The sequence below is a fragment of the Lates calcarifer genome, linkage group LG5 (assembly GCF_001640805.2).
Source record: "Lates calcarifer isolate ASB-BC8 linkage group LG5, TLL_Latcal_v3, whole genome shotgun sequence".
NCBI classification, from domain to species: Eukaryota; Metazoa; Chordata; class Actinopteri; family Centropomidae; genus Lates; species Lates calcarifer.
In genome coordinates this window covers 5,597,425-5,621,787 of record NC_066837.1, presented here as the reverse complement: position 1 = coordinate 5,621,787, position 24,363 = coordinate 5,597,425, and the positions used below count along the sequence as shown (strand labels likewise).

General features: G+C 41.6%; 2 protein-coding genes across 2 annotated transcripts; one reads left to right on the top strand and one right to left on the bottom strand.

Annotated features, from left to right (window-relative positions):
• Window positions 1-1,960: 1,960 nt before the first annotated feature.
• On the bottom strand, window positions 1,961-8,712 carry LOC108894764 (fascin). Its single transcript, XM_018693369.2, has 5 exons — window positions 7,656-8,712; window positions 4,598-4,754; window positions 4,385-4,506; window positions 3,870-4,040; window positions 1,961-3,446 (listed from the first exon to the last, which is right to left on the bottom strand). The coding sequence occupies exons 1-5, from the start codon at window positions 8,476-8,478 to the stop codon at window positions 3,241-3,243; spliced, it is 1,479 nt and encodes a 492-aa protein (XP_018548885.1). The 5' UTR covers window positions 8,479-8,712; the 3' UTR covers window positions 1,961-3,240.
• A 4,880-nt stretch (window positions 8,713-13,592) lies between these two features.
• Window positions 13,593-23,708, top strand: iqce (IQ motif containing E). Its single transcript, XM_018693370.2, is given in 22 exon segments — window positions 13,593-14,035; window positions 14,526-14,567; window positions 14,727-14,775; window positions 14,879-15,028; window positions 15,846-15,947; window positions 16,136-16,206; window positions 16,580-16,693; window positions 16,773-16,823; window positions 16,912-16,982; window positions 17,074-17,146; window positions 17,409-17,449; window positions 17,972-18,123; window positions 18,539-18,594; window positions 18,709-18,938; window positions 19,140-19,185; window positions 19,187-19,239; window positions 20,051-20,351; window positions 20,480-20,566; window positions 20,923-21,050; window positions 21,150-21,232; window positions 22,212-22,307; window positions 22,553-23,708. Coding segments are annotated over 22 exon segments (2,193 nt in total). The 5' UTR covers window positions 13,593-13,963; the 3' UTR covers window positions 22,678-23,708.
• The last annotated feature ends 655 nt before the right edge of the window (window positions 23,709-24,363 follow it).

The following is a 24,363-nucleotide window of genomic DNA, read 5'->3' as shown; positions in this document are numbered from 1 at the left end:
GGAAGGAGCCTGCCATGTGTTTTCTCTTACAGGCGATTTTGCACACACAGCACACAAACACAGACTGACTGAGAAGACGTGGGAATGGTAGTATTATTGTATTAGTGTGAGCACAGTAGGAGCTCCAATTCGTTTAGGGACTATCACATGTCTGTGTTATCTTGAGGTTTTTTATTAACTAAGCTTTATTTCACTCACTTAGCGTGTAAAGTGTCAGAGAAACTGTATCTTTAGCTTCATGATTGTTTGACTTTAAGTATTACAAGATTTATTGAGATCATTGATCTCTGTGTGTCTGTTACATCTCCGAACATTCATCCTCCTCAAGCCTGTCCCTGCCAATACTAGTTACCATGGCAACATGCAGAGATCCTGTAGTGGAGGATGAGGAGTGTTTGTTGGCCCATTCCTGTCTGTGTCTGAATCAGAACACACATGTAAAGTTTAGCAGACATTAGAGTGACTGAATGATTTTCTAAAGAGGAGGAGAGTTGAGTTTCCTCTGCACAAGGACACAGAAAGTAGAGTAGGTTACATCCCTCTTCCCTCGCCTTCCTTTTCTCTTGCACAGTTTTGGCTCAGTGAGATCTCAAGGGAACATGATTCAGGCACTTTCTTCCTTCTCCCACACACAACAGCATTAGCAAAAATCATGACAATGGATCTTTTTTTCTTATCGGAACAAGATGGTTGCCACATTTGAATAATGGCGACAAGTTACTAAACTGAAGCCGGTGACATGGCTCTGCCCTTTACCTATTCAAGTTGTAAGGGAAGGAAAGTGACACCCAGAACAACCACATGGATCCTTTTTGTGCTATTTTAACAGTTTTTGGACGATGGAGTTTTAGGGCACCAAGGAATAAGCTACTTTATATCTGGCTTTGGCTACACAGACAATACACATAAAAAGGATCAATTAATTGTTGATTGTGTTTTCATGGGATTACAGGCAATAAGGAAAATATAGTTTCATATTTGTTAAGTTTTAGCCTTTAAGCAGTTATAACCTTTTATTTATCACAGCTGAGTTGAGCTGAGGCCATAAACCAGAATATCAGAAACATCAAAATTTTATCCTGATGATGGTGCTAGATTAAAAGTTAAAGGATAATGCTGCTATTTTTTAACCTTGGCCTTATTTTTCCATATTTTTGGATATAATTTGGGATCTTTGGAATCGGTTCAGTAGTGAGCAAGAAACATTGCTATATATCACTACTAGACTCCATTCACACAAAAAAAACCCAAACAAACAAAGTGAGTGCCTGGTAGCGATAAATAGCAATGTTTCTAGAGGGATCTTTCTCTTTAATAAAAAGGTCTGTCTCTGTAGGAATCAGACACAGTCAGTCAGACACTTATAATAACGATCTGAGCCTGTCAGTGGCAAAAACAAGCACTGTAGTGGATGTACTTTGGTGTGGACAAATGCCCTGTTGGAACACATTGCAGCAGCTGTTTGTGCTGGCCAGGTTCTTGCTCAGCACTGCACCAATTTCAACAATTTACGTCCCCATCAATAATTTACACTCAAAAATATGCGTAAATAAGGCCCAGGTTAAAAAATACCTGCATTATCCTTTAAGGGATCACCAAAGTTACAACAGCAAAGTGAGTTTGCTTGTCCTTTGAGGACCATGAATGTCAGTACAAATCTGTCTTTTAATCATTGAGATATTATAGTATTGAATTCATTAGTCTCTCTGATTTTTGCCACCACCCCAGCACATAGAGGTAAATGGAATTTTGTTTGTGCTGCCCACGGCTTTGATTCCTTTGGATAATCCACAGAAAAATGTCAACAGTTTTCTTAGAAACTACGTCTTTGGTAGTGGTGAAAACTGTGGACGGCAAAGGGGTGTGTTAGTGTTCATGTATCAAAACCTGGACAAAATTACAGCTATCTACACAGAGGTGAGAGAGTCTGTTAGCTGAAATAAAAAAAGGAGGTCCACTGTTAAGAGGGAAAACTTTATTGGGTTTTTTTTTTACTCAGTTCAGTTCAAATGTAAGAACATGAAAAAGACTGAAATGCTCTATGGAAGGCACAGCCACAACAATAGCCAGAGAGATGACTGACTCTATCATTGTGTTTACACACCAGCAGCAGCACCCAATCTAAGGCAGACAATTCATCACAACAGACATGTGCTTTTAACTTCTGTAAAATGGACACTACATTATTGTGCAGATTTTAAATCACTGACTTTTCACAGTTGCAATTACTGTATCTATGACTGCATAATTGTATGTATTTATGTGCATTTGGGTGTGTAATGTGCAGTAGCTAGGCCTCATCCACTGCCTCCCTTTCATTTCCAGAAATGGTCACTCTAACTAAGATGGCTCCTTCAGTCAATGAGTGTGTTTCAAAGCTCCTTTAACTCATAATTTCCTTTCATTTATTTCCTCCTGACATATAACTGAAAACCTTAGACTCATGTGAGGAACCAGAGAGAACTGAAAGGATCTAGTCTTGAAGGAAAACCTTTGACCATTGACTACTTTCTGAAGATGTAGCTGTCTATATACAGATTTCACCTGATGGAGGAAACTGGAGAGTGCAGCCTCAACACACTTTCGCACTTAAATTTCCTATGGTCACTATGTTTTTGAACCATTCGGTGATAAAGAAAGCAGTATTTACAGCAGAAACATGTTAATCAGTTACATCCCTTTATCTGATGTACGTTATGCTTTATAGTTTAAAAGAGAACAGGAGATGAAAGCAGTGCAATAGAGCCAGCAGGACATTTAAGAGGAGAAGGTTAGATACTGTGAGTTATGAGTTATAGCGTTCTACATGTTCGTTACACCAGTAGTTACCACAGATAGGCACGACTAATAACAGTAATCATCCTGACATTTATCAGGTATAGCTTGTGTAAATTTGACTGGAATTGAAACAGTTAATGTGCAACCACACTATGATTCATTCATCAAACACGTCAGAAGCAAGTTATTTTAAATTCAAACCTCCAGTAAAAAGCCCAGTAAGAAGAGATTATGATTAAGAAAGGAAAAAATTAATAAAAAATAAAACACCTGTAGTACTTTGGTGCCTTGACTTCTAGTTTATCAGCTTCAATTTCAACCACACATCCATCCAGAGAAATTCACAATTACGCACACACACAGGCAGGCACACATATGCAAAACAAACAAACAGCTACCTACAGTATCTACCAACAGTTTGAAGCTTGGTGTCAGATAGTGGTGAAGTCCGGCTATGCTCTCTCAGTACTCCCAGCGGGTGGCGCTGTCCAGGGAGTCGACGCTGGCCTTTAGCCCCCCAGCGTGGTCTCCTTTAAGGTACTTCCCCCCCAGAGCACAGATAGCCATCTTATTTAGGTCGCAGAACTCGAGCAGGAACTGGACAGGTGTGGAGCTGCTGCACACCACCGCAGTGTCGTCTCCAACGCACCAGTACTTCCCCTGGGAGTCTGGACAAACAACACACACTTAATGAAGCCTGACTCACACACCTATAGTGCCTATAGTGCCAGGTGATGTATGTTAAGCGTGACATGACAGCATATTCAAACATAATTTTCATTTAAATGTTTCAGCTGTTTTTGAAATGACTGATCCATAAAACACTCAGAAGCAGAGTGGAGTTAAGCAGGGCTGTGGTGAGCATTATTTTAAAGGCCCACAACAAACATTCACAAGCTGTGCTGTCATAAAATCAAAAATCAAACCTACAGGACGTGTGTTCACAGGACAATGTCATCTGATGTAATTTCAAGTCTCAGATATCTGAGCTTCGCACCAGAGAGTCAAAATGGGTTTTAACCTGCAGTATCATGCAATTATAATATATGTTGACAGAATACTAAAACTGGTATTTTAAAATCAGTGCTGACCTTTAATGGAGTAAGCTCCGTTGTGGAACTCCAGCTGGAAAACATCGTAAGATGCTCGGTTGGAGTCCAGGGTCGCCATCCCGGCTTTACGAGCCCCAATGAAACCATGCTCCCCACGAAGGACAATGATTGGACGGTTGATCAGCTTCATCAGGAACTGTTCGGCCTCCCCTGGAGAGACAGACTGATTAGAGTCGTGTCAAACTGATCTGGGCCTTGTTGTAGCCCATAGACATACAGGGGTACTAAGATCACCTAAACTTAAAGGTGCTTCTGGGAAACAGGGTCCCTGGTCTGTGAGAGGAGAGAGTACTGAGATATTCTAAAACAAGTGCTGACACTTGAATTAAAAACAGAATCCTGATTTTGCAGCAACTTAAGGTAAAATTTAAAATGTTACAGTGCACTTCAAAAAAGTACATGAAAACTATGTGGTTACATCATTGAGAGCACTTGTCAGTTTCCATCCCTGCTCTCTTCTCATGACTTCTCATCGGTTCAGAAACATCACTGACCTGCGCTGTCGACAGTAGCAGCCAGCTGCCCGTTCTTCTTGGCGACCACATACTTGCCGTTAGCTGCACGCACACACACGCGACCATCACGCCACTCCAGTTCAAAGAAGCTGTTGGCTGATCTGTGATGTGAACACATTAACAAACTCAATTTGACAGATTGTGAGGGGTGGTTACATGTGAACTAAAGTGTGCCCTATAGTGTGTATTTACTTGGTGGAGGCGGTGCACTGCAGTCCTCCAGTTGCTGTCAGGGTCCAGTATTTTCCAGCAGCGGTTCTGAAGGCGCACTTCCTGTCCTCACGGCTCATCTCCAACTGGAAGACTTCCTGGTCCCCTTCCTCGTCCTGATTGGCTGACAGGTCCATGCCTAGAAAAGTGGGGCAGTCTGCTGTCAGCTTTCATTTGTCTCTGGAGGTTTTCCTCCTTGTCTGAAACTCTCCAACCCTCTAATTCATGGCCTCCCCCAGACAGACTCTTAAAGGGACAGGACATCTGAACTCTTAGCTTCGCCTAGCTGTTGGGTGTGACCTCACTTATACCCTCTGGAGGATGCGCACACAGACAGCTGTGGACACCTTGGACCAACTTTTTACAAGCTTGGAGGAGCGCATGAGCAGTTGGTGCCCTTGTAGTGTAGACCCAGCAAATTGGAGGGTACAGAGATGTCTGCACAGAACCTTGTGTACACTCTGACAACAAAATGACCTTCATGTAGCTTTACAACTAGCTTTATAGCAAGGAAGCAAGTCTACCCAAGTATGAAAGAGGATGTGTCTGCATTGCATTCTGGTCTAATTAGGACATTGTAGAGAAATTAACATTTCTGCTTCTTCTATGGTGAATCCCAAGGCTTCCCACTTGGCCCTCAAGACACACCTAATGTACTGTAAGTTCCCCAAAAAACACATAAGGACTTAAGACTTGACTCACTGATGACTTGACATAAGTCTTGAATCTTACCTGGTAACAATGTGTCACATAAAAAACAAATCACAGGAAAGATTTTCATAGCCATATACTAAAAAACAAATGATTAAGCCTGATCAATAACCAACTAGGTCTCAGTTACGTAAGCAGGATTACATAAACCATAAACACAACACTGATATAAGCTGTAAAACACAAATAAGCAGTAATATGCTGTAAACACAACACTGACATATTACCATCTGAAGTTGGTAAACAGGTGAAATTGCAAATGTGCTAGCAAATAGTTTCCTATTTACCCATCCGACACATCCATATCTAGCATTCATTTGGAATCAAAGTCCAAAATTCACTGTCCTGCTGCCTTTGTCTGTATGTAAAGTGGGTTTATAGAGCATCTCTTTGCTGACAGCAGCTGCTGCTGAGGCTGGAAATGAAGTTGCTGAGAGCAGCGAGAGTGAACTAAAACGGCAAAGCTGTGGGCCACAAAGCCAAAACAGTGACTTTAAAGACACTATAACCCTCTGTAGTAAAGCTGACAGGAACTCTGTGGGTTTGTCACTTTGAGTGACACGTCTGATATTAAAGCTAGCCATTTGTTATATAAATATATGGTATAAATTACTGCAGCTTTAACACAGTTTTAAAAGAAAAACATTCAAATCAGAGACCTGTTAGACTTGCATCTGAACCTGCAATTTCTTTATAAAGACTCACCTTTAAGGACATGAGACTTGACTAGAGACTTTGTTTTGACTCCTCTCCAATTACTTAAATCACAACTATGTAACTTTTGTTAAGTGGCAGCAACAAGTGGTAATTACAGGACGCTGGTGCATTAAATTCTTTTGGGCTCCAAGTCCAAGTGTTTAAAAGTAATGCAGTGTAACCCTACAAGCTAACAGCTCATGCACAGAAAACAAAGCACATCAATTTCTCAGGCAACAATCACAAAATCATCATCTCAGCACAATCCAGCAATCATACTGTCAAGTCAGCGTTCTGATTGATGGAAAACATCTGAACACACAGCAAGTTGTGTGCTAAGAGGTGGATGCTAGGAGCTAGTTTTAAACTGACTGAGTGACTAGCCACAGGTAAGGATGGCAGGGGTGACAACTCAGGTTACTGAGTTACCCAACATGTAAATATGTTCCACCAATGTTACACGCCGCATCACTTTTACAGTGGTGGAGATCGCACCTGCTGAACTGAAGTTACACAGAGTAACAACAGACCTCTGGGGCTCTATTCTCCCTCTATTACAATCAGTGTAACATGCCTTTTTGAAGCTGGTATTTCAAGGCAAAATAGTTACATAATGCTGCTTTAAAATGGCTGTGACTTTCCTTAACATAAAATTCAGGGGAAAAAAAATCTTGATTATTAATAAAGCACTGACACCGAAACCTATTTTTTTTTACCATTGAGCTCCAGGCTTACTAAATGCCTGGTACAGTGGCAACACTGAACCCACTGCCCCATTTGGATCTATTTAAAGCACAAGTGGTTCTTTTAGAAAGGAAGAGAAATTCCATAGGTTCACCACCATCACCTTGCCCCTTTTGATGTGCATGTTACCCATCAGTCTGACCATCATGGTCATAACTTCAATGAAGGACCAGGTCACAAGTCACTGCCCTGCACTGCCCTCATTCAAACAAAGATTATCTTCCTTCTCCCACAGGCCATCTCTCCTGGAATGCACACACACACAAGTTCTGCATACATTAGTATATTGATTGCATGAATAAACTACTCTAAATGATCAGTCCCGCGTGGCACGGAATGAGACTGAGTGGCGACAAGACAAAGAGGTTGCATGTGGCATAAAGATCCACATTCAGCAGGACTGTCTGAGTCACACCTCCCTCTCTGAAGCCTGTTTTCTCTGCTCCCCCCTCCATTTTATCCCTTTTGTCTCCTTAACAAATCCCTCCTCGTTTTCTGTCTGTTCTCAGTCTATTCTGAGATAAAGAATGATGGATAACTGTAGGCTGGAGCTGACCCTGAACCGGCAGCCACAATGCAGGGGTAGAATTACTGCAGAAAAATGTTAAGCTAGGCAGAGACTGGCCAAAAGGAGGGAGGGAGGGGGGAGTAGAAAGTGAGGAGAGCATGATAATGAAAAACACATGGTGTGAGGAAAATGAAGAAGTGTGTTCTGTTCTGCTCTCTCTCTCTCTTAAACACACATACACGCAAACACACACCAAAATCATGCAACAGCTGCTCGGAGTGTGTGCCCAGTTATGCAGTGACTTCATCAATATGGTGAAATATGATTTTCTCCCTCTCTCTCTCTCTCTCTCTCTGGCTCTGTGTGGTTGCAGAGCCTCACCTTGCCTCGTGGAGACGTTTCTCTCGTTGCCTGCAGTCAGCACGACCTGCGCGTGGCTGCGCTCCAGGCCAAACAGTTCATCCTTCCCAACCCGGGTGCTCTTCCCAGACTTCATTGTGCCGGTGGGGCCCACGGGTGCCAGGTAGCGCCCGTTGCAGTCGCGGAACGCCACTTTACCGGAGCGGAACTCCAGCATAAAGCCGGTGTCCTTGTCCGTTTTGGTGGACAGGCTGCCATCGTTGCGAAGGAAGCGGTTGTCGGAGGTCTCGAGGTGGTAGCGCTGATCGCGGTAGACCAGTGTCACTAGCGAGTCGACCCCCCAGGGGACGTCGCGGTCTATCGACACCTCCCCCTGAGCGCTCAGGTGGGCGAAGCGTTTGCGCGCAAAGCTGTACAAGTTGACCTGCGGATGCACGGCCAGGTGCACGCTCCATCTCTCCGCCGGTGAGGCCGTTTGCGCAAAGCAGGTGATCCGGTCCTCACTGCCGCCGAGAAACCGGCCGTAAGGTTCGGACTGCAGCGACCACCGCCCGTCCTCGTGCGCGGTGATAACGAAGCGGCAGTCCCGGCCGCGCGTCTCGCTGTCCGCGGTAACGTTGCCGTCTTTGTCCGTGGCGAGGTAGCGGCCCAGGTGGGAGAGGAGGAACACGGCGCTGCCGTCCTCCCCCGTCTGCTCCAGGGTCCAGGTCTGCTTCTTCTTCAGGCTGCTGGCCGAGGCGTTGATTTTGAAGCCGAAGGTCTCCGCCGTCAGATACTTCCCTTCGCTATTGATGAGCCCCAGAGGGATCTGCAGCAGGTCCCCGTCGGCGCCGTTTGCGGACATGATTGTCGTGTGTCTAGAGGAGGACAGAAAATAGATGCTGTGCTTGAGAAGGACAGACGGACAGGGCGAGAAAGAGAGAGTGGATGTGGGGGTGTCTGAGGGAGGGACAGAGAGAGAGAAAGAGAGACAGAGAGAGAGAGAGAGAGAACTGCTCTGTGCTGAGAGATGATGAGTGTCCCCTGACTGAAAACCCAGACCGCCTCTCTGGAGCTGCAGGAGTTGCAGGACTGAGAGTTTTTTTCTAACGGCAGTACACGCCCCAGATGCAGGCAGAGGAGCTGGAGTTACTGCAATTTTGGCAAACCACCCCACCCCCTGCAGCCCCACTGTATACCTACACACACACACATATACCACACAGAGTATCATCAATGCTTAGAACACATTTCCTCCACATCCATATTTCCCTCTACTTCCCCTCCTTCTAATTGAGATCTGCCCACCCTCAGTTCCACATGGATAGAGTCATTCAGCAACTGACAGACCACTGTTTGTCTGTGTTTGGCTATGAAACAGAAACAGTGGGGAAATATAAAGGCACATCTATCTAGCTATCTGTCTGTATGGCCAGAGTCATGTACCTTCAGTCTGGGGCTGGTGTCATGGTTTGGGATGGGCACCTTAGTTTCAGCTGTAGGGAAATCTTAATGCAGTAGCATACAATGATATTTCAGACATTAGTGTGCTTCAAACTTTGTATGAAACTCTTGAGGAAGGTCCTTTCCTGTTCCAACATGACAATACCCCCCTGCTCAAAGCCATGTCCATAGAGTTGTTGAAGAACATGACAGAGCCCTGACCTCAACCACATCCATCACCGTCTGGGCGAATCAGAAGAGATAAAAATACAACTGAGGCTCTTCCTGCTGCAGGCAGCGGGTCTCTTGCTTCTTTCCCTCTCCCCTCTCTGCTTTTAATTGCCCCTGGCGACATCTCGTCATGGTAACGTATATGTGCTGTAGGGTGAGAGGTTATGCCTGTTATAACGTTCTCTCCTCCACCCACCCCCTCTTCTTTCTTTCTTTCTTTCTTTCTTTCTTTCTTTCTCTCACACACAAACTCCACACCATATGTTACAACATCAGGAACTGAAAACACTCTGTGTTTAAGGACTGTGATGAGCAGAGCTGTCTGCAGCAGTGCATGCAGGTATAACAAAAACATGTGTTTTGGAATAAAGACATGGAAATCAGATGTCCAAAACAAATTAAAAGTGTGGATTTCCGTTTTCAGCTTCAGTTGTTTCCTGACCTTCTATCTGTCTGGTCAGGTCAGTCCTGCCTGCCTCTTCCGTCCTCCTCCCCTGGGCTCTGTCATGACTCCTGCCTGCACATCCACCTTTATTTATACTGGACTGACTGTTGACGGGTGTGTGAGCTTATCTTTTGCTCACACCTAATACAACAATATTAGCAGGACAAAGCAAAAAGCCCCACGAGAAGCCAGTTTATTGAGCTAATCTATCTGTTTCTTCTCCCTCTGCAGTCTTTAACCATGAATCATTATGTTAATGGTGCTGTTCTGACTGTGTGTAGAAATATCTGATCAGAGTGTTTTGTCCAGCGAGCTTTTACAGAGTTATGTTGAGTCCTTTTACTAGTGTCCATCCTCCACACACCATAACTCCATAACCACAGATTTCCTTTGTGAAACTGAAATAACTTGCACATACGCTGTTGAATGTAATTTGAGGAGACCTCCCACTATTTCTCCCCCCTGTTTTTCATTGGCGGGAAATCTGCACTAAAGGTGGAAAGACAGGAAAGTTCATAAGCAGTTCACAGCCTACAGGAAAATTTGCATAAGTTTGCATACACTGTATATTGTGTCGATATTTACACAAATTACTGACCTGCCAACCCTGTGGGATATGTGGGGCAAGTGTCTGTCTCTGTGTGTTTATGTGAATGTTGTGGTGACAATCAAATGATAATTAATGATAATAATTAATCAAGGAGAATTATGATAATTTATTAATTATTTAAGTCATTTATCAAGTAAAAATGACAAACACTGACCAGTACAAATTTATTAAATGTTGAGGTTTTGCTTTCAGAACACTGTATTTTGATTATCTTTGGGTTTTTATAAGATAAGGAATTCTGTCTTATTGCTGTGGTCTCTGGTAAGCTTTGGTTGGTATTTTCCATTAGATTTCACTGTTTATAGATAAAATGATTAATTGATCGCATTTGTCACCTAGCAACTGGATATAGCCTAAAGCATAAAATGCTGTGTCCAGGGGAAATTGGACTTTTGTTCTGTCCCTTACCTCTTATGGTTTACGAGGTAATAGTTTCAGTCAGTTCACTAACTGATTTAAATGTGAAGCTGTATGTTTGTATTTGTGTTTGTATTTGAAACATCTTGTTGCCTGTGAAGTGATGGGAAGGGAGACACTGGCAATGGAGGATCACGAGAGGAAATGTACAGTGTTTTATGTCAATCAAACCTTGATCCAGGAAACGGTGAGTAAACAGCCTGAACTAGGATTGCAGTTGGGAGTGGGACTTACTCTGGAGGACATGAAAACTGGTCTGGGACAAAGCTCTTGAAGAGAACCTGGAGGTGGGGCAATGAGAAAACGCATAGCCTGGGCCTGGGCTGCCTGGTGCTAGATAAGGCTCAGCTCAGACCACACCGCCCCCTTCTGGACATTCAGAGAATAACAGTATGCTTAAGCACAGAAAGTTAACTTCCTCACAGGGATCACTAAAACATAATTGAATTTTCTCTAGATGCAATCAGTCATAAAACATTATATATATATATCTATCAATCAAAAACTACCATAAACAAAAAGATTAGAGAAAATGCTAATAACTGTAACTAGAAGCTGCAGAGATAATCGCTGTTGTAGTTTGAAGATCACATATTTCACTTGTGTGACGTCTTCAACACAACGTAGTGCTTTTTCTCAGCAGACATTTAGTAGACACAAGTAGGAGAAGCACAGGTGCAAGTAGTAAGATTAACAATTACCCTGAAACTGAAACAGCTAATTAACTGTATTATTTACACCTGTGTTTTCCCAGTGTGAAGCCATGGTGTCAGGATTTATTTAGTTTATTCATGGACACAGACACATGTATTATATTCATTTATCTGAGGAACAGTGTTTTACATAACAATAATTGTATGAGTGATATGATTGTAATGATATCATTGAATCAGTGTGTAATTGAGATTAAAGAGCAGAGAAAGAGCAATAAAGCTGACAACAGTAAAAAGAGAGGTGAAGTTCACTGTGTTGCTTGTGGTCAATGGTCAGCAGTGCAGTCAAATATTCATGCATTTTTTTCCCACTAAATGGGCTAAATCAGCCAAAACAGAGAAAACAATTAGAATTTGATTGATATGTGATTCTACATCCACATTCCTGTAATTTTAAAAAAAGGTGTGTTTCAATGACCAAAATCAATAACTGACTCCGACTTCCAGGTAAGATGCAGTGCAGTTTGACAGTCACTAGGTGGCAGACATGCCATTTCTGCCATGCAACTTTTTACATAATCACACTAACACCAACATGCACACACACACACACACACACACACACATGCACAAGGAAACATGAAACATGGGGCTGAAGAGTATAAGTATATATTCTTATAAGGTGACTATTCTTCAGTTAGTGTGGTCCTGTGTGTCTGACTATGTTGTGCATAATAATAAGTTCATTTTGTTATTAATGCCATGTTATGACATCATGTTTGCTCAGTGTCATGTACCCATTATCTCTGTGGATATGGTTAAAACAGGTGATGGGTTTTGTACTAAAGATTAAGACTGGTAAACTGAGGTTCTGCAGAGACACAAATCAGAGTCTGTGTTTTGAATTACATGTCCAGTGAATGAAAGGCTACAGTTACAGCACAGAGTGTGCTGGTTTGATAACACACAGTCAGGGGCCAGTCTCTTTAGGGCTTTTCTGGGCTCACAACAACCACTTTATTGGACTAGTTTAACTCTTTTGCAAGAAAACTGATAACTGTATGAGATGAGATCTGCAGTGGGTTTATTTGCCCTGAACAAAAGTCTGCTGGTCTGCCTGACTGTGTGGCTCTGGGGGTCCACCACCTGTATAAACAGTGTGTATGAGAATATAATACAGGAACAAGAGGTCACCATCTTCTCTCCAGAGTTTGCAGGGAAGAGGAGAGTGTGAGGAACAATGTGAAAGGAGTGGAGGGCAGTGTACATGAGAGACTGGAAAAGGTTTACTTATCTGTATATCTGACATGCCAAATTTATCCAGCAATGCAGACCTTAGTTACACATGCTGATATCTCTTCTGATAAAGACAGTTTAGGTGGATCATCTAACATTAAAAGGTTGGATAGGAATGCCCAGAAAGAAGAAGAGAGATACAAAAACAGAAGTTAATAGCAGATATTTGGACTCACAGGTTGTCAGTGGACATTTGTGGTACTATACTGTTACAGTATATTTCAAGTCAGATGTTGCATTTCACTAATGTCTCAGAATATATTTAGATGTTCTCTTATTCCTGCAAAAATGGAAAACAAAAACTATGACTTGGTGAAGAAAGTAGTTTTATATATGTACGCTGTTGTAAGCATGTTTGTATGTAAAGTGTTCTGACATTGGAATCCCACGTTGATTTGCTGTGGCCCACCAGCTAACAAGCACTGAGCAGGGAACACTGGGTTACTCTCAAAAGTCCCATCTACCCTCTATATTCCTCATCTTCTCTCAGGCTATTGGAGAACAGTAGTTTAATTCCCTCCTTTTAGCACCTCTCAACCAATGAGAAACGTGAGGATATGACTTAGAAGGAAAGAGAGGTAGAAAGAGTATTAACATTCAGCCCTGGGTTGTGGTTTTGTTATAAACTTCGTCAAGCTAAACAAAACTGTAAATGTGCAACTGGATTTAATTTTCAAAATAAAATTCTCACTAAAACTCGCACCGACATATTCTATAAATGTTAGATATATTTGACATACACCAAAAGATATTTGACTGAAGCACTATCTTAATTAAAATATAATAAAATAAACATAGGTTGATGCGAATTTGCTGTCATTTAGCGTGTGTAGGATTTTATCTTGAAAGCGTACTTACGTAGTTTCCGGTACCGCTCTGACTTTTTCTAGCTAGCTTAACACAGCTTATTAACAGCTGCCTGGTTGCTAGACGACTCAATCTCCAACACTGATGAGAAAACAGAAACATCTGCTGCGAAAGAAGACAACGTTTTAACGGATTTCGGGGAAGCTATGGTTAACAGTGTCTGTCACCGCATCGCCGGCTCGTTACGTGGAGAATCCGCAGTTTTATGGACAGAAATTTCGAGTTGTAGCACAGCTAACGTCTCTTTTGTTGCCCCATGTTTTTACTACTACTACTGCTAGCAAGAGGGGGGAAACCTCAAGTGAGCTGCTTGACTTGGAAAAAATGAGAGACTTACACACGGAGAAAGACAAGTTTTCCGACTTAACGTAACGTTTGTTTTCCTGCGATGTTTAATGCGACTGCTAAAATGTCTCTGGAGGCGAGCGATTTTCAAACAGATGAAGACTGCGAGGAGCTGGTGAGTCCTCAGCTTTGGTTAGGTCTAGACTACAACTGACTTTATCCATGAATCTTAAAATGTGTTCTTTTGAAATAGTTTTCTTCTTGTTTGAAGCTTTGAAACTTTTATCAAACTCATTCCCTCAAGTCTGTAACTCAGAACACAACACAATAGTTCAAAACAGTTGTTCCACCTTTCTGCTCGTGACTCTTAATAAATTGACGTGATGTTTTTGGATATCATGTCTTGAGTATTTTAGCTAAATCCCTCTTGTTTGCTGATTTTCATTTTCATTTCATTTGAAGAACTCGTCAGTGGTGAAAAAGTGGTGAAAATAAAAAATGCATATAGTTTATGTAATAAATGATCAGTATCTGAGCCCTCAGAGTTATTGAGAGTTATCACTGACTCAAATTAAACACAGCCTAAAATCCTGAAGTTGGTATATTTTCTCTCACTTGTTCTCATTGGCACACACACCCTTGCCTCTCTCCTCTGTTCAACCCAGGCTGATGATGGCTTCTCTTTCTCGGCTGATTTTTTGGAAAAGGTAAGCAAATCCACTTCTATTGTTAATGATGTCTCTGTATGTTTATACTTTTATCTTTCTGTTATGTTGATGTGTTATGCTCAGTTGAACAAGGTTGTTCATAGAATTTTAGTTTAACACACCTTTCCTCTGCTTCAACCCCTTGTTTTCATCTTTTAGCAGAGAACACAGAGGAAACGATCTTCTGGGAAGCCTCCTCCCTCTCCAAGTAAGACCTGCCCAGCTTCTCTGTGGAGAGTGTATTGCAGATACTTCAACAGACTTGCTTTCCAAATCCCATGACTGTTTATATACACTTGGTGTACATGTAGGGTCTCCGTACCTCTCCAGCCTGAATGTGAACCCCAGAAGAGCAGCAGTGGCGGCTTGGAGATTACCAAGGGCGTCCCTGGGGGACACCCGGCGAGAAAGTACTGGGGAGAGTGGTTCAGCTCGTCTCACATCCCTCAGCAACGGCCATGGTAGGCACCATATAAACACAGCCTCAGCCGTGTCTCTCCTCAGGAGGAATGGCTGGAGGAGTGGCTGCTGAACCTTAGATGGAAGGAGAGATGGAGAGAAGTGACAGACTCAGACTGTTCGTTCAGCTGATAACAGGTTTGCTGACTTTGTAGTTGTCCTGCTCAGGGCTGATGTCTTTGGGAAACTGATAATAAGCTGCTCTGCAAGTGTTGCAAAAATAATCAGTTTCTGGGATTTTATTATGATGTGGACACTAACACATTATCACTTTACAAAGTTGTTACGGCAGACATGTAACAAATATCTGACACTGAGTACCATTAGCTTTCATTTAGAGGCATGTTTTTGTCCAACTGAGGAATATAAGTCCAAGTTCTGGTCTCCTTTTAGCTCTGGTCTATTACTACATCAAATATCTGTGTCTTTAGCTTTTTAGATGCTCATTCATCTATCAACTATACGGTGGAGGACAGGTAGGGTAAAGTGTATGCACTGAGCTCAGAGAATGCACAAACTAGCAATGTGAGTCAGCATTGATGTGATTATCTCTATTCACTTCACTGTGACTTTATTTGTTTGATCAAGGGCACTTGTATGCAGTGGTGTAAAAGTCGAAATAATGAAAAAAAAAAACCTGGTAATCACACACATAAAAACAATAAAAGACTGTAAACATGACTGAAAAGTATATGTGAAATAGATTTTTGTGAATAAATAATTAGAAAGCTATCTAAAAAACACACACTATAATGAAATTGTACAGGATTGTAAAAAATCTTGATGTACAGAACCTCTTTCAATCTTCCTCTTTTCCAGATCTGTCCCAGACGCTGAGATCAGAGTGTGACGTCATGCCAGAGCTTCTCAAACAGACTTTGAGCATGAGGAAACACAAACATCTCCACTCTGCATCCAATGGTGAGAGACTGTGTAAGTGTGACAGCGGTGAGGGTAAAGGTCAGGTTTTGTGCTTAACAGTGCTTTGCAGAGGATGGGAGACAATAGCAGAAACTGACATGATCCTGTCACCATCATCTGTTTCATCAATGCAAGGTGAGAATATAACTGAAGTGCATTTGTGTGACAGTGTACTGTTTGTGTTACAGGCTTTACTTTTGGCACAGGTGACTACAGAGAGAAGGAGGACATGTATGATGAGATTATTCGCCTCAAGAAGGTATGTTTCAAAATTTATATTGTGTACTCAAGAAAAAAGCTCATTGATAGAACATATTGCATCAGGGTGGTGTTGTCAGCAGTGGGTGGGAGATTTTTCTTCTGCAGGAGAGTGCAGCATCAAGACTCAGTGTAACATGGCCTTGAGCGGGCAGTGAATGCTTACCAGTTCCTGTGTGCTGTTTTACAGCTGACTCAAACCTTTATTACTCTGCAAAAAGGAAGAGGGGTTTAAGACATTTTTCCTTACATGGATTATCAATTATTATTCAGATTTGACATTTTAGGATTTGCATATCTGCCCTGGAAATATTGAATGTTTCCTTTTATGCCTTTCTTGATGTGTGATTAATCACTAGTACTGCTCTCTGCAGAGTCTCCAGGCGCAGAAGTCTGACAACCAGAAAATGAAAGCCAAACTACGCCGCCTGGAGGAGGATAACGCTAAAAGAGAGAAGCAGATAGAAGAACTGCTGGATCCCACTAAAGTATCATCAGTAAATTGTTTCAAATTTTTTTGTCATAGACACTTTAAAACTTTTATAATTGTATGATCTTTCTCTACAGGGATCTGAGTATACTCGTAGTTTGGTGGATAAGAAAAAAGAAGGGAGTGTGGTGAGTATGTTCAGCCAGTTGGAAAAATATCAGAGATTATTTTAAAAATGCATCTTAACAGGCTTATAAACTGATTCTGTCTGTCAAGGTTCTCAATGGGCTGAAGCAGAGAATCCTGAAGTTGGAGCAGCAGTGTAGAGAGAAAGAAAATGCCCTGAGGTAAAATGTCTTCCAACCTATACATCAATCAGTTCATGTGGTCCATTTGTGAAACAGCACAATATTTAGTTAAGTCTGTCTTATTCTCTAGTAAACTGCAAAGTGAACTGAGGACCACCAACCTGGAGGAGCTGAAGATCACAGTAGAAACCTACTTTGAAGAGGTGAATTAAATGCCTCTAATTTTTTCCCACCTGAATGTTGAAGCAAAAAAAAAAAAAAATCTTTTGGCATGTTACTGCATTCAGATTTACAAAAGCAGAACACCTGTTAACAGCCACCACAGACAAACACTCAGCTGCTCTGTGTTTCTGCTTCTGTGAAAGCTGATGTTATCATCACGTTTACTTTGGTCACACAGTGTGAGCTCAGATGGGGAAATGGAAATCTCACCTAAGCTCATGTGTTGTTTGCCTCATCTTTCAGATCCAGAGACTGAGGATGCTGCTAGAAGCTGCAGAGAAAAGGTATACATGAGACTGAAAACATTATTGTGTATATTTTTGTGAGTGGACTTTTGGTGTCTAGAGTTGAATTTGGCCTTCCCAATTATTAATTCTGCTCTTCATCTCGTGTGTACTTGAATATGATTGTAGGTTTTTGAGTGAGTTGAGTTTTTAAGGTTTAAAAATCGTATAAAATTACACTTCAATATGACAACTTCATCAGTTATTTATAAATTTGTTAAATGTAGGTTGACAGTGTGTTCAGTGCTCAGGCACAGAAGATCAAGTCAGTCTCTTTCCTCCCCCTTCATCAACATTTAGGAAGGTAGAGAGGAACTAACAGTCCTTTTCATAGAGTGGTGAGACAAGGCTGCTGCTCAGAGGCTTTGATCCTGGATGTAAAGGATGGCCACGCTCACAGACCTGTCAAATGACAGGGTTTCAGGATTTGTGATAAATCTTTAAAGATGCTGTCATGCTCCTTTATTAATTCCATCTTTCTGGCTGAAATCTTCCCCTCCCTCTATCTCCTGCTGTCTGCAGTAGTCGAGCAGAGAGTAAATGCTCCCAGAGGCAGCAGAGAGCTTTGAGCTCCACGGTTCATCGTCTGACGGAGAACCTGAAGCAGCTCCAACAGGAGAACACGGCACTGAGAGAAGAACTCAACACTGACAGTCCTGCTGGAGGAATCAAAGGTCTTTTTTCACACACAAAATCATACTGACATGCCAATCTCACTGCCTCTAGAACCAGTCAGATTGAAATCATCTATTTTATCTATTCCTTTTATCAAGTTATTCCTTAAGAAAAAAATTAAATATCTGCTGGTTCTGGCCTCACAAATGTTATCATTTATCATCGTCTTCTATGATAAGAAACTGATTATTCTGGTTCTGTGTGTTGTCAGACAAACAAGCAATTTGAATTGTCACATGGCTTCGGAATTTGATTGCATTGTCACTATTCTCTGACATTTTATGAACCACATGTTAAATGACTACTGCAGAACTGCAGAACTACTACTTTCATTATAGTCCTATTCAGTTATCAACCCTAAATTAAAGTATGCGGATTAAAAACTGTGTGTCTTTGTGTGATTATGTTCCCTAGGTTACAGAGACTGGAGTAAACAGAGACTGTTGCGAAGGCTGTTAGAAGTGGAGAAGGTGAGAGGAAGCTGTAACTAGTTACCCATATAAACATGTGCCGGCATCTGTGTCCGACTGACGCTTTAGAGATTACAGCTTCATCACAGACAGACTCCTCTCTCCTCCTATCAGAGGCCGGAGGACGGCAGAAGACACGCCCAGTCGGCGAAGAGCAGCGGCCGATTGGATCAGGAGGTCCAGGCCACACCCGCTGAGATTCTGGGGTTTACCATGGCAACAGAGGCAGTGGTCTCCGTGGGAACAATCACTGAAGAAGGGGAGGAGGTTTCAGATCTGAGAGAACGCTTCAGCCAATTGGAGAAGGAGAGGGTGGAGCTACAGGAGACATTGTCAAGTAAAGAGTGAGTGATACATGCATCTTTTCAAGCCATTGTAAATCTCACTGATTCAAATTCACAGAATATACCAACAGAAGACACATTACACACACATTACACATTACATTACAAGACACATTATTATCTCAGTAACAGCAGCTATGCGCATAAAGCTGCTTGATTTTGTTTGTCAGTCTAAGTCTGTGTTGTGTCTGTGTTTTTCAGTGATGAGCTCAGACAGTTGAGGACAGAAAGGGAAAAACTGGAGAAACGAAACAGAGCAATGGAAGGCTGAACAAACAAATGAATGGAATAAGCAGCATAAGTATGTTCTACTCGCCAAATGTGACATTTTTATATCTACTATTTGTGAGATTGAAATTTATGAGGTTCAGAGAAGTTCTGCATGTTTTCATAATCAAAGTCATCCATATATTCATGATCTTTGAATGTTATGTTAAGGTTTTTCTATCAAAAACTTTTGGAAAAAAAACTATTGATGGACTATTCATTTGCATTTGAAACAGTGGTTTTAATGGGGAAATCTACTTATGGCCATTTTAGAGATCTTAGCTGATGTGTTTGTCATACAGAGGCTTTGTAGTTACATCAAAAATGTCCCAGCAAACACAGTTGGCATTATCATAGCGATCCACTTGGAGAATTGTCTTTATGCAAATAATGGTTAAATATATAACATCCAGGCAAAGAATAGAGATGTCTGAAAGTGTGTGGTAGTTTGCTCTATATTCATCCTTTAAAGTATGGTCAGGTGGGAAAGGTCACTTTTACAGTTTAAACAAAGTAGATAGCTAACTAGTCCACAGGCTGTTAGCAAACAAACTGATACTAATGTTGACATGCATCCCTTTGCCAGTGCTAATGCTAACATATACTAAACTTGTTAGCTGGTGTACAAGTCACATATGGTTACAACAGTGAAGGTAAGCTCAGTCTCAACACATAGTATGTTCTTGCATTCAAATCTGATCACATGCATGGCTGACAAAACAGGTTCCTGTCAAAAACCTTTCAGAGAATAAATTGTATATTTCACTGTCAGAGGACATCCACCATGGCTGCTAGTTGCATTTTGTCATCTGTTTATGTATTGATAATGTGTGTGTGTTTCTCAGAGAGGAACTGGAACAGTTGTGGTCAAGGATCCAAACTCTGGAGGACGACAAACTCAAACCCGCACAAGCTGAGCTCTCCTCACTCTCCCCCACAACGGCAGTGGACTGTGAGGACAGTCCAAGCAGATCAGGTGTGAAGGAGGGTGAGGAGGGGGACGCTGAAGGTGGAGAGAAAGAAGGGGAAAGACATGAGGATTTGGGTGAAGATGCAGAGGAGAAGAGGAGTATGAGAAGGCAACATGAAGAAAGAGAGAAAGCGGCAAGGGCCATCCAGACAAACTGGAGGGAGCACAGAAATAGGGTATGTAACACTCCACAGTTATGTAAAAGAAGTTATTGATGTGTGAGAGAAATATTATATAAAGAATGTCCAGACACTCTGTCCCAGATTTCTCTTTCTGTCTCCATCTCTTCGCATTCTATCTTAAGGACATTGTGATGTTGCAGTCAGCACTAAGAGGCCATCTCCTCAGAGAGTCCAAGCTCAAGGACCTGCTGAAAGACACACAGAATAAGGTTTCACAAACACTTCCATGCAGTCACTGTATAAGTGTAATGCAGCACCTGTAACACATTAGAATCATAATAATCAAGGAAAATGCTTGTGCATCAATATCACTCTTAATCTCACAATATCACAAATACTTTTTAAACTAGTGGCCACTGTAATAAAGACCATTATGGGCAGACACAGTTGCTGAATTAAATAACCAATAGATGATTCAAAAAGCATTTTCTGAACCTACTTCAACGTCCCGCTGTCTCCTCACACATTTTTCTATCTCGGTCTCACTCCCTGAACCTCTCCTCTCTCCTGCACTCCTGTTTGCTCCTTCCCTTTGCTCTGTCTCTTCCTCACCTCATCTTTTCAGGTTGTAGAAGCAACAAGCCGCAGTGATGTAGCTTCCTCTGAAGGTGGGGAGATGGATGTGGTTGCCTTGACGATGATACAGTCTGCATTCAGGGGACACCTGGCTCGCTGTAGTCTTTCAACAGAAAGGTGAATCATTTATAACAGAAAACTAAAACAAAACAAATGCATTAAATCACACAGAAGATAATGCAGTATTGTGTGTGTGTGTGTGTGTTTGTGTATTAGCTCAGGGTTCTCCGTGCCTTCTCTAGTGGGAAACAGTTTGCCCATGCTGGTACCAAGAACTCACTCAACAACCAGCAGAACAGGTAAGGTTCGCCCACAAAAAAACTTCTTGCTTCCCCATCTTACCCTATCCCATACCCATGTAGCTCAAACACAAATTGTGTTTTTGTGTTAATAGCATACACCCTCTGCATTTAGTGAATGTATTAATGCCTCCACATGACACGTGTGAGTTTCCTCTCAGTGTTTTCTTTTGTAATATGGGATTTCTTTACATTGGAGATGTAGAACGGCATGTAACTGTGGCAGGAAACACACCACTGATACAGCAGCTCAGGAGTGAGGGTTCAGGCTTGATGTTTGTTGAGCATGCAGCACCATGGCATTGCCCTGCTCTCAACCTCAGAATTACTCACCATATCTTCCCTGACACGTTTATGACTAGTTACGGATCTCGCTGGCACACTGATCTAATTCTAGTGCGCCTGTCTCCTCTGCACCAGCCTGAGCTTTGACAGCTTCCTGTCAAAGACTGATGAGGGCACTCGGCAGTCCTTTCGACCAGTAGCATCGCTACCTCGCATGACCCCTAAAAATCTACTGCTCAAGAGCCCCGTCTTAAGCTTCAGTCTGACCTAACTGACCCTGCTAGATTCCACTGCTTTCCCCATCTCCCTGGCTTTCTAATAGGCTGACAGTAGATGGGTGCATAGAGCGGAGCAGCAAGGTCAGCAGTTTTCCCTGCATGCTTACAGACTGCCCCTCCATTTGATGTGCTGTGGGCTTCACTGAGAGATTCTGGACGGCACCATCTTTGGATCAAAAAGTTCTTACATTTGAATGTTTTTAGCAAGAAGTAGTAGGGTTCTCAGAACTGTAGTTTTGTTGCATTTTATTTGAGACCATGCATTGCTTTGCAAGGTACATTGTGTGAGGAGTGAAGAAGCTGTTAGGGTCTGTGTATTTACAGGCATGTTAAAAGTACCACAGTTAAATCCTCTGTACAGATGTTTATGAGGATGTGTCTGAATTGTGCTGGTTATATGTTGTTGTGTTGTCAAGATGCTGCATCCGTCCATAACGAGGAGAAAAAGCAGGGTGATGAAGACTCATGGCCTGTCTCTAGCACTCATGCCTCCAGGTTGACACCCACAACAGGTTAGAGAGAGATGTTTTCTGTGTTTTGACTGTTTGAAGGATGTAAAATCTTAAGGTCATCCCCTGTTTTGTAATGTGCTTGATTTTCTGTCACTGTAATAAAATGTTTGCTGAAATATTCATGTTGAAATATGCGTATTGCAAATTGCAGACTACTTAAAATTCAGTTGATTACACCTGCTTTTTAGGGCTCTTTATGATGCCCAGGTGGTTTGATCACAAGTATATCTGTGTATCTCCTGCAGACCAAACAGAGCTCCACTGCACAGCTGAGTCTGGAGGAGCCGCTGCAATCGATTCTGATGATTCTGATGATATCATTGTGTCTCCATCACGCCCTCTGAGAAGCAGAGAAGTCTTAATCTTATAGACCTCCTGAGTTGTGTGAGTTAATGTGTGTGTGTGTGAGAGAGGAGAGAGAGGGTGTAGACAGGAAGAAATTACGCCTGTGTTTCTACTCAGAGCCTAAATGTCTGAAGCTTGAATGGCCGTGTTTTTGTCCAGGTTCTTACACCTGCAAATGATAGCTGGGAAATTCCAATAACTTACACAATATTTGCCGATAAAATGTCTTATTTTGCTGTCTGTAAGAGCTTTTCCCACAGTAATAACCAGAATATTCTGGACAGTCAGATGCAGGATCTTTTATGACATGGAAACAATGGCACACCAACATGATCATGCTCTTATTTATGATACCATCACAATATATAGATGGCTCCATTGTCTTGACTGAATCATTGCCCAGTTCAGTGTTTAAACACTTGGACCAGAGGCCCTTACAGATATATTATCAAAGTGGAGGAAAAAGCACTTGTGAACATGAAATTACCCCCTCCCATCCCCATATTCATTTGGATCTGTTATTCTTGTGGTTTATCATTGGAGCCAAATCTCCTCAGTGGCTGTTTGCCAAAGTGCCTACTTGCAGGAATATTCAAAATAAAATTACAGTAGTAAACACTTTGATTTTTGTTCACCTGACTGGTCCAAGTGAGCCCCATCACTGTAGATTCCTCTGTACTTCACAGGCTTGAAATAATTAATGAATCATATTTTGACACATGAGATGTGTAACACATAAATGTCCTCACACTAATCTATCATGTATGCTTAATAAATTATGGCTGATTCTGAGGTATGATTGAGGGATGATTCTCAACTGATGCACTATTGAGCCAAACTGTGAATAAATTATAGATCAGCCTGCTGCAATACTAAACACACACAGTCAGTACAGTGGAGATTTCACAGGGAATATGTCTAATGCCAATAATGTTTGTGCTCTGAAATGATAATAACCTGTAGGGAGGTCAGCAACAAGAAGCAGGAGTGCAGTTTCCACATGATGTATGTAACTTTATTTCTGACGTTCAATAAAATGCTGTTTTTATAATAAAACCTCTTTTGTTTTGATGAGGTTCTTGCTGGAAAGTTAAGTACTGAACACTTTTGAGGTAATTAGTGTTACTTTTCAGATCAAGATTTTACATAAATAACCACAAAGCATTGTTCAACATTAAACAAGCAGTTTTCAAGCTGTTCTGCTTGCGATCTTTTGCAAAAAAAACTGTGTCCAGTTTGGGGCCTTTTGTCACATTTAAGATATCTGAGTTTTTTGCAGTTTCACTGAGAAATTTCTCCAAATGTCTCAAATTGTTTGATTTTAATCTGCAACTATTTCAATAAAAGATTAATCATTACATTTTTAAAGCAAAAACAGTGAAAAATACAAATCATTCTATGGTTCTATCTTCTGCAATGGTACTGATAGATGAATCTATAATAAAATCAAACAGTGTTTGATTTTATTATAGCTCTTCAAATTTGTGTAGCAGAATTTTATTCTCACTGGACAAAACAAATTTAAAAACACAGGAAGAAGAAACCAGAAAAGACAACCAGATTAGGCAGAAACCAGGTCAGTTCAGAGTTTAATAAGAAAAAAACACTTGGTTTTTGGTTTTGTTGTGTTCCAGTTTTGGGAAATTTTATTTTATTTCATTTTTATTTTTTGTGGTGTTTTTCACTTCAGGGTCAATTGTCAATTGTCACT

Excerpts from the sequence above, each read along its gene's own strand:
- LOC108894764 (XM_018693369.2), bottom strand. The coding sequence starts at position 8,478 with ATGTCCGCAAACGGCGCCGACGGGGACCTGCTGCAGATCCCTCTGGGG. Across the intron at positions 4,755-7,655 it reads AAACGTCTCCACGAGGCAAG|GCATGGACCTGTCAGCCAAT; the intron begins GTGAGGCTCTGC and ends CCACTTTTCTAG. Across the intron at positions 4,041-4,384 it reads TGCTACTGTCGACAGCGCAG|GGGAGGCCGAACAGTTCCTG; the intron begins GTCAGTGATGTT and ends CTGTCTCTCCAG.